Raw genomic sequence first — 10504 nt, forward strand, 5'->3', positions numbered from 1 at the left:
TGGGGTGTGTGGTTCTCAGTGGTGAATGTGAAGTGACACTGACGTTTTTTATCAAATCAGACAGAACATTCTGCCAATTTTAGTGGTTTAAGGTTCAGGTTGATTTGGTTTTTGTTCTCTGAGTCCACACTGTCTCCTCTCATTCACATCAGGCAAAACCTGAATTTTTAAATCTCAGCTGAGATTCAGGCGAAATGATTCAAAGATGACGAAACCTCAGAGGTCCCAGTCAGGATCCCTGAGGTCCACCAACGCACAAACAGTGAGAAAATGTCCAACTAGATTTCTAAAATATCTATAACACTACACTTTGTACACCAGCTGCTGTTTGGTGCAGGTCGGGTAGTGAACAGTGGGTCGATCAGAGCAAAATAATCAGATAAAAGAGATTAAAAATCACAAAAGAGCTGCAGAACTTGAGGGTAATGAAACTAAAGTAGTGAGTAGACTGTTAAAAAGCAAACATGGTGACTTGTTTGAGACAAATATTCAGGCCTTTTCTTTCCTGGTATCAGGTCACAGATGTTTTGGGACCCATGAAAATCAAAATGNAGAACATTCTGCCAATTTTAGTGGTTTAAGGTTCAGGTTGATTTGGTTTTTGTTCTCTGAGTCCACACTGTCTCCTCTCATTCACATCAGGCAAAACCTGAATTTTTAAATCTCAGCTGAGATTCAGGCGAAATGATTCAAAGATGACGAAACCTCAGAGGTCCCAGTCAGGATCCCTGAGGTCCACCAACGCACAAACAGTGAGAAAATGTCCAACTAGATTTCTAAAATATCTATAACACTACACTTTGTACACCAGCTGCTGTTTGGTGCAGGTCGGGTAGTGAACAGTGGGTCGATCAGAGCAAAACAATCAGATAAAAGAGATTAAAAATCACAAAAGAGCTGCAGAACTTGAGGGTAATGAAACTAAAATAGTGAGTAGACTGTTAAAAAGCAAACATGGTGACTTGTATGAGACAAATATTCAGGCCTTTTCTTACCTGGTATCAGGTCACAGATGTTTTGGGACCCATGAAAATCAAAATGAATGGTGCCCATGCAAAAAATGTGTTGTTTTAGTGAATGTGAAGTGACACTGATCAGACTGAATATTCTGCCAGTTTTAGTGGTTCAAGGTTCAGTCTGATCCGGGTTTTGTTCTCCGAGTCCACACCGTCTCCTCTCGTTCACATCAGTCAAAACCTGAGTTTTAAATCTCAGCTGAGATCAGGCTAAATGATCCAAAGACCCCAACCTGCCAGGAAACCCTTCAAGGACCCCTGGAACTCCCTGAATCCCAGTTTGGGGAAACTTTGTCTTGGAAATAACCATCCAACCAAAACCAAACGTCTTGTCACTTGAACTAAAACAGTTTTATTTTCTTTCCCGCTGCGGAGCGTTGGCTCATCTGACACTCAGAAAACACAGCGCTCAGCCTGGCGTCGTTGGATTTAATGCTTATTTAAAGTAAATGGAGGCGGCCGTGTGCCAGTCTAAACACTATCCGGCCGTGTTTGGCACTTTTTTATGAGGACGCACTGATGATGATATAGCGTGAATTGGAGAGAGTCGCCGGGGAGTCTACAGCGACAACCACACTCACATCTGTCTGTTCCCAGCTTCCATAGATAGAGCTGCACAGCAGGATATTTACTACCTGTCGGGATGCACACACACACCCGGCCCAGTGAGAGAGAGACACCACGGTGTGTTTCTGCTGTCTTATTTTTTATTTTTTGGTTTAGTGATACTGTGAAGTTTGCAGAATGAAAATGCAGCTATCTCACAGTTAATGACACTAAAGATCCACCTCACTGCAGCTCCTACTCTGCAGAGTGTCCTTTTCTGTTTGTAATACGTCCAAACGTGCAATTTGTTTCAGCCAAAACCAAAAATGTGTTATTCAATCAGTGTCAAAGCTTTGATGACAGAATTTCAAGGTTCTTTTTGTACAAACCTGGCAACACTAAATCCTAATGCCACAAAATTTGGGGGTGTAATTGGAAATATAACTATATATTATAATAAAAAAACAAAGAATTAAAACAGAAAGTGTCAGACGACAAGAGAGGAGGTTTGTTTGGAGGCTGAGAGACTGAGCCTCGGCTGTCTTTTTGTTTTTAAGATTGATAAAAAGTTTTGTAATAAAAAAACATCATCAAAAAAATCATTGTGAACAGAATCAAAGAGCAACAAACTGATGTTATTCAGCAGAGATAAAAGAAGATAAAATGACAGGAAGTAACATTTCAGAATAAGCTTCAGTATCTGGAGAAACCCTCACTTCCATAAACTGTCAGTTTCCAGTTGTTTCCATGGAGCTGCGAAGCGTCCTGAACAAAGACAAGATATTACAACAGACGTGTCAGTGTCTTCACCCGCCTGTTCAGTGACAGCAGTCTGACCCTCTGTGTTAGAGCTCAGACTGAGGGAAGCAGCGCGTTTACCGCTGCAGCAGCTTGACTTCACCGTCTTTATTGTTAAGACTGAAATAAAACATCATCAGACTGTTATTTGTGTGCGAAGGTTGAAAGAGAAACAAACAAACAAACAAACGACACTGGTTCTGTGAGTGTGGCTTCATGAGCACACACCAAGGTCATGACCTCAGTCGTATCTCCGGGAGAAATTTATCGTCTAATGGGAAAAATTACAAAAACACCCAAAGATACTGATTTAAAATAGAAGGATTTTCAGTCTCATCTAGAATCACGTACCTGCAATATATGAAAATGTGAAGAGAAAAAATATAATCGAATGTTTTGATTCATTTCGCACAATGAAATGTGAAGTTTTGTGTTTAAATAGTTGATTTTTTGGACTAGGTTTATTTGGAGTCAGAGTGTCTGAGTGGGTTTTAAAGGGAACCTCAGTGTTTCTAAAATCCTGTCTGAGGCCGAGCGAAGCATCAAAAGGTGTTTAACACATAAAAACTGCTAATGATGAAGTTTCATTAACTGATTCTTGTTTGAAAATGTGTATCACCTCATGAAAGGTTAAACTGCCCCTTTATCATTCCTGCAATTTGAACTTTTTAATCATAAAACATGTTCTTCTTTAATTAAAAATGTCCAAATGAATCTTTTTTTATTCAAGGAGAAAATCTTATATTACTGGTTTCCAGCTCTGCCCCGGAGCCCAGCAGCAAGGCACCGTCCACCTGCTCAGTGTCCGGGCAGGAAAAACCCGCCGCAGGAGGAAGGGTGGAGGGCGCGGGGTGACAGAGGCGAGGGGTCCCGCTGCAAAACGGAAAGGGGGAGCTGATAGGAGCAGATTAGGTCGGGCTAAAAACGTCAGTCAGTTTTCCTGGAGGAATTTTAATTGCCCCGGGAGGCCCTGCTTATCTGCCCAGGGCGGTTATTAATACAACACCAGCGATAAAGAGGAGGAGAGACACCGAGCACAGCCGGCTGCTGCAGGGAAACACAGGAGAGGAGAATCAAATGTAGACTTAGTTCATACAGAATGGAAACGGCGTATTTAACCCCCCCCCCAAATTTACACGTTATTCCTTTGAGAATTTATTCATTATTATTATTTTATTAATGGAGTTTTTCTGGAGTTTTGTCGTTTGCTGAATAAGTGAAATCCTTTTAATGGCTCCTCCGTGAGAAAGTCTGTATGTTTTTATTTTACACGCATCTTCCCGCTGTACAGTCTGACAGGTTTGTCTCTGGCACCTCATCTAAAATGGAGAAACACACATTAAAGTTTTGAAAGTTTGAGGGTCTCAACGAACCTGCGGCTTCGTGACGCGTCCCGGCTCCAGTGGAGTTTCCTCAGCGCACTGATGTCTGAACATATAAAAGCATCTTTAGATCAGGAGTCTGCTTATTATCATCTTCACGGCCTATACTGTCATACAAGTTTAACTCTAGTGAAAGTCAGGACCGCGTGAGGCCGGATTTGGTGGCAAGATCATCACATCCTTCATTAGACGGCATTTCCGCGCCAAATCAAGCACTGTAGATTTACCACCAATGCACTGGGTGAAGTTAACAAGGTAAAGAGACCCTCCCCCCCCCCTTAGATTCTCTTATCTCTTGACCTGACCGTTGACCTTGACGCGCCACCGCACGCGCAGGGGCTGAGCCGAGCGGTGCGTCTCTGCAAGGAGCGCAGAGATTTACGCACCACAGGGTGCTGGCCCAGTGTGGGATGATTAAAAGTGAAAATATCATGTTTAAAAACACAACAGATGTACCGGGAACATATCTGCAGGGACAGAGCGGGACTGTTCACGTGTCTCCTGGGACAGAATCTGTGCGTAAAAAGGCGACTGGAGCCGATTGAGCCCGAACACAAGGGTAAACACGGCGGACAGCGGTGGAACAGGGTGTCAGTACAGTTCCAGCGACCACCATATTCACACAAGTCTGAATATAAACCAGTATGTGAACATACGTCACGTCACGTACGTACGCTCCACCTACCCACTCTCTGACTCTCTCTCTCCCTCTCTCTCCTTTCCAGCTCACACGGACTTTCCGTTTCACACACACCCCTCCCCCTGACATCAGAGGAGGCAGAGGCGCTCCCTCGCCCCGGTCCAAACTCCACTTACAAAGCCCGACATTATATCTGTCAGAGAGGAGACCTGCATGGACTAACCCGGGACTAATACCCATGTTTTCCTGCGATTTACGGCAATGTGGCATTCCAGAGGCTTAACGCACCTCCAATTACCAAAGAAAGGGCTATTAAGCTCAATTATTTGTTAGAACAAGAAGGAAAAGAGGAAGGGGAGTGCATGTTACTCGGCGGGCTTCATTTCCTCGATGCTGAAGAGCAGGCGCTGGATGACATGATGCTGCAGAGCCCGCTCACCTCCACGCCGTTTTCTGTCAAGGATATCCTCAAGCTGGAGCAGCAGCAGCAGCAGCAGCAGCAGCAGCAGACCGGGTCCCTGGAGCTCCAGCACCGGGCCCACACCCAGCAGCACTTGGCCGGGTCTCCTCCCCAGCAGCAGCAGCAGCAGCAGCAGCAGCAGCAGCGACATTTCCAAACCCCGCCGTCCTGCATGCTCGCTGGGGCCCGGGACAGCCCTGCCTTCTCGGACGGAGAGGACAACCTGGCCTACCTCAGCGCGCTGGCGGTGCGGGAGGAGGACCGCGGGGAAACCAGTCTGTCCCCGGACATGTACGTCCACCCCGGCCTGCAGGGAGCCAAGCTGGAGGCCACCGAGCTGGAGGAGCAGGAGAGCAGTGAGTTGACGCACAAGCTGCTACTGTAACGGCTAGACAAAAGGCAACAAAGGACACGTGTAACAAAAATCACACACACTGCACTTTTTACAGACAACCACTGAGGTGTTCGACATAAAACGCAAATAGAAGCAGCTGTTTCAGACGCTGAAGCTCGGTTTCAAGTGGCTACACAATGATTTGCATGCTGAGCCACAAAAACAAGTGAACCTGTGACCTGTGAACCTTCCCCAAAGACGGTTACTGCAAAACTGTAGCAACGTTTCTTCTGTTACGCACAATTTAGATTTATCATGTAAATTACATATAAAAATCTAATAATTCATATTGTCTTCATATGTATTTAATGGGTCGCTTAGTGTGTGAGACAATAACGCACAAAAGAAAATATGTTGTGCGACATTTTCTAAAAAACTCCTGCAGCTCTTTTGTGTTTTAGGTTTATTTATATTTGTTATTCCGGTATTTTTCATTAATATGTGACTGTTTGATCTCTTAGCTGCCTGAAGATAAATTCCACAGTAGCTCAGAATTTAACTTGTGCAACATAAAATAAAAATTCTGGTTTGATAGAGTGAAAATAGGTTGGGTTTCCCGGGTATTTTCCAATCTGTGTAGAGCAGTACGTCCTGGTCTCGGCTCTTCCGCCTCCAGACACGATCAGAACACAGAGCTTTCAAACGGTGGGAGTCGGTGTCGCCGCGGCCACAGGCCCCGAGACGAATCCTGTAAAGTCTGGAGATGTCAAACACTTTTCTAGTGGTTGAGCCGCGCGCACGTTACGCGGAGTCTGTTATGATGTGTGGACCATAAACCGACAATTAGTTTAAAGAGGCTTGTAAAAGAAATGACACGGAGAAGTGGCGCTAATAAACACAGCCACAGTCACAGGGAGAGAGACGCGGCGGCCTCGCGGAGACACGTCCTCTCCGCGGGGAATTATTCATGACATAGAAACAGGTTTTAAAATGGTTCCGTGTTCAGGAAGTCACTGGGAATTTAACAACAATCCAAAATCTGTATTTTACGCAAAAGAGATTTGGATATTTGGATATTTGAGGATATTTCTGACTCTGTCTTTTTATATTTTACTGTCTCATTTTTACAACGAAGATCATTTCTGATCTCTTTTTTTTTTTGTTGGTGAAAGATTTTGTAATTTAAATGAGATTTCACGGGAAACACGTGTGTGTGTGTGTGTGTGTGTGTGTGTGTGTGTGTGTGTGTGTGTGTGTGTCCTCTCTGCACTGAACAGATTTTTTAGAGCTGACAGGTATTGAGTGAAGTTTAAGAGTGTTGTGGCTTCTGTTCAAAACTGGCCTTAAACTGAAAGCTGCTGGCTGTGGACTGAAAGAATTTGCGTAATATTCTTTATTTACGCGCAGAGAGAAGATTTCATGATTTGAGTTCAGAGCTTTTAACGCTTCTTCTCTGTTTCTCAACCTGCACAGAGAGCTGCGGGCTGTCCCGGGAGGAGGCAGCGGAAGGCGGGCAGGGCGACTCGGAGAGGCCGGTGCAGAAGCAGAGGAGCCGGCGGAGACCCAGGGTGCTCTTCTCCCAGGCGCAGGTCTTCGAGCTGGAGCGGCGCTTCAAGCAGCAGCGCTACCTGTCCGCCCCGGAGCGGGAGCACCTGGCGACCACCCTCAAGCTCACCTCGAACCAGGTGAAGATCTGGTTCCAGAACCGCCGCTACAAGTGCAAACGGCAGCGGCAGGACAAGTCTCTGGAGGCGGCGGGGCAGCACCACCCTCCTCCGCCCCGGCGCGTCGCGGTGCCGGTGCTAGTCCGAGATGGAAAGCCGTGTCTGGGCGGTGCGCAGAGCTACCCCGCCGCTGCCCCGTACGCATCCAACCCGTACAGTTATAACGGATACCCGGCATATACATACAACAGCCCGGCTTACAACACCAACTACAGCTGCACGTACACTAGCATCCCCGCCCTCCCTCCCTCCAGCACCCCCAACGCCTTCATGAACATGAACTTGGGAAACGTGAGCGGCCTCGGCGGCTCCCCGCAGGCCCAGGCACATCAGGGGACAGCGGTCACATCGTGCCAGGGCTCCCTGCAGGGGATCCGGGCCTGGTAGCCCCTCACCAGAACAAGAACTGGTGTCCTTTTTTTTTTTTTTTTTTTTTAATGGAGCTCTTTCAGTTTTTGGTTAACCTCCGACCTTTTAGAAGCGCGAGTTAACTCGGCCTCAGAAAACAGTGTTGCTCATAGAACAGCTGTGAGTTTGGATTCACCGGTCAGCTGATCACGACACCTTCTTCACGTGTATTACCGCCGAAATCAGTGCGCGTGAAGGCTGGACGTCACACAGCTGGGGTGAGATGTAATGTTGAGGGTCCAACTGTCGGTGCTCCGCGCGCACTGAGGCCCAGAGGTGGAGGCTCGTGTCTCCTCATCACAACTCAAAGAGCAGTTGTTTTATTTTTTAAATGTTTGTTTTTAACATGGTATATTTTTAGTTTATGGAGAGATTGAATTGCTTTGAATTGTTTGTTTTTTTTTGGTTCAACAGAGAATTGTTTTAGTCTATTTCACATCTATTCAAATAAATCCAAGAAATGAGAGAAGGTGCGTTTTCATTCTGTTTTCAGGCACAAAAAAAAAAAGAACAGATTGAATTTTTTTTGGATGTTTATCTTTCAGCTGTAGAGGCTGAAATATTCACATTTAAATACAACACTGTCACCGAGCTGAAACTAAATAATTAACAGAAATAACATTAGAGCTGTATTATTGTTTCCATGCGGGGTCACTGTGAATCAGATGCACGGTGGCAAATTTTGCTCATAAACATATTAAGGGGAGAGCTGCTGGAGGAGGCCAGGCCACAGGAACTCTTTGTCCCGGTGCCAGGCGACGTGAAAGGAGGAAGTTATTCTCCATTTGAGGTCCTTAAAAGGACGCGATTAAGCACCTAAAATACCCCCGAAGAGCGAGCTGCAGCCGGGCTGGGGAGCGGGAATAATGGCTCTTATTGGATTGTCGGACAAAAGGTGTGTGGTAGGCAGAGCCGGGCACTCAGCAAAGACAAAGGCGCACAGGGGCCGTGAGATTGACGTCCTAATATTCCCATTTGAGGGACAGGCAGCGGGTTACTCTGCGCGGAGAAGGGGACACGGAGGAAAAATGTGGTCACTTTTGTTCCCCTTCAGGAGGCGTTTTTTTGTTCGCGGAGAAAGGCGCTCCGAGATCCCAAGCCGCGAGGGTTCGGGGGCAGCCGGGCTGGAGGTGATGGCAGCAGGGAGGCGTTTGTGTGAAAGAAGGGGGTATTATTGCTACAAGTTTCACCATTTATCCCGATGAGGGAAATGGACGGGAGAATTTTAAGGGGGGGGGGAGACCGGTAAGAGACAGGGAGGGAGGGAGGGAGGGAGGTTCGTGTCCTGAAGCCTATTATTTCAGTGTGAGTGTTATTTCATGTTATTCTCACAGGTAACAGTCTGATCCTGGACAGGAGAGCGGCTCCAGTCTTCATGTCTCATTTACAGGGAAATTTAACATTTCACTGAAAAACTGGAGTGTCAGGAGGTTTTTATATTTCCCGCCACTGAGGAAAGTGAAGCTGTGAGTGGGTTATTACAGGAATGATCTGCTCTGGTTCAGGATCCATTGGCTCTCTGATGCTAAATGAGACCAAACCAAATCTAATTTAGTTTTTAATTTGGTTTAATGATAAAAAAAAAAAAAATAAAAATAATAATAATAATAATAATGACTTGACTAATTGATAAGTCCGTCAGAAAATTAATGGAGAAAAATTTTAGAACAATCATCAGAAAAAAAAAACTAAATGTTTTTTGGCTCCTGCTTTTTAAAAACAATCTATTTTATCTCAGAATAAATTGAATAAATTTTTTTTAATGTGTCAGAAAATCTGATGACGTCACGTTGGATCCCACAGGGAGATGTGATGAGTATAGTTCGTTATTTTCAGACTAAATCATTAATCAATTAATAGAAAATGACTAATGACGGAGCCGCAGAGCCACGGTCTGCGGGAGACGGTTAACAGAGAAGAATTCCTCTTTATTTGAGGTGGCGCAGCCTAATTGGTCCCGTTAATTAGCTATTACTCACAAATGAAGGCTTGGAAAAAAAAATTACATTCAGGAGCCAATTTCAGACCAAAACTCGTCCCAAACACGTTTTGTGTGAGTTGCGGGTGCAGGATATTTGCTGGAAAGATTCCCAAGAAGAAGAATGATGACGGAGTTTGTGTTAAAACGAGGAGGCGAAAGCAGCAATTGCTGTTTTTCTCTGCGCGTTAATTGTTCCTCCGGCCTGAGAACAGTTGTTTCCCGATGATATCCTTGTATAATTACAGCCACAAGCTCGAGTCCTGATGTGAGGCAGCAGCTAAGACTGAGAGCAAACAGCGGGAGCCAAGTCCGCCACAGTCACAGGGGGTTTCTGGGTAAAAGCGGAGCAGATGATGGATGACAGCAGCTCAGTGGTTCCTCATTGTAATAAATGATTATTTGTAGAAGGATAATTGTCAAACAAAAGCTCCTCTGCTGCAATATTTTAAGATATGGCTTCAAAATAAAAGATTATTTCCTGATCTTAAACACCATGAATAATTTATCAGCCACTTTACGCACGTGCTGTTCCTCTCGGGTGAATTAAAATCTGCATAACAGGTCTAAAGCCGGTCCATTAAGACCAGGTAGAACAAGTATCCATCAGTAAACCTCTGTTATCGGCGGTGATCGCAGCGGCTCCTCTCCTCCAGACAGCCGGTCTCTGGGCGCAGATTGAGATCTGTCAGTCTGAGCCGCTGCTCACCAGCTGATCTCCTGTTTGGGACAAAACACAGTTAAAGTCCATCAGCAGAGGCCTCGTGCCCCCGATTTACTAATAGGGATTAATTGAGAAGTAAACACAGAGAGGCCGATAAGCTGCGCGCCCTGAGGTGCTGCCCGGCCGCAGGACAGAGACTGATGGACGCAAATAAAGACGGAGACAGGGAGGCGTCCGGCAGGTAAACACTCCACCTGCTACCTGATGATAATAATAATAATAATAATAATAATAATAATAATAATAATACATATACATATACATATACATATAACAATATATAATAATAATAATAATGATATTATAATAAAGAAATATTGTTGGTTCAAAAATAATTATAACAATTCATAATATCAATATAATTTAACTGCATTATATGATGCAATAGAGAGACTTCTATTTTTACATTCAAGAAAAAATGAATCTATTGTACAATCAATTTGCCTCAATTTAAAAAAAAAAAACAACCTATATTTCAATCCAAAGTGAAAATG

At 44.8% G+C, this 10504-nt stretch overlaps 1 protein-coding gene across 1 annotated transcript; it reads left to right on the forward strand.

Annotated features, from left to right (window-relative positions):
• Nucleotides 1–4495: 4495 nt before the first annotated feature.
• On the forward strand, nucleotides 4496–7767 carry LOC111235844 (homeobox protein Nkx-2.3-like). Its single transcript, XM_022764412.1, has 2 exons — nucleotides 4496–5198; nucleotides 6650–7767. The coding sequence occupies exons 1-2, from the start codon at nucleotides 4745–4747 to the stop codon at nucleotides 7285–7287; spliced, it is 1092 nt and encodes a 363-aa protein (XP_022620133.1). The 5' UTR covers nucleotides 4496–4744; the 3' UTR covers nucleotides 7288–7767.
• The last annotated feature ends 2737 nt before the right edge of the window (nucleotides 7768–10504 follow it).

Source organism: Seriola dumerili, unplaced genomic scaffold, assembly GCF_002260705.1.
Source record: "Seriola dumerili isolate Sdu_G_001 unplaced genomic scaffold, Sdu_1.0 BDQW01000538.1, whole genome shotgun sequence".
In the NCBI taxonomy this organism is placed as follows: domain Eukaryota; kingdom Metazoa; phylum Chordata; class Actinopteri; order Carangiformes; family Carangidae; genus Seriola; species Seriola dumerili.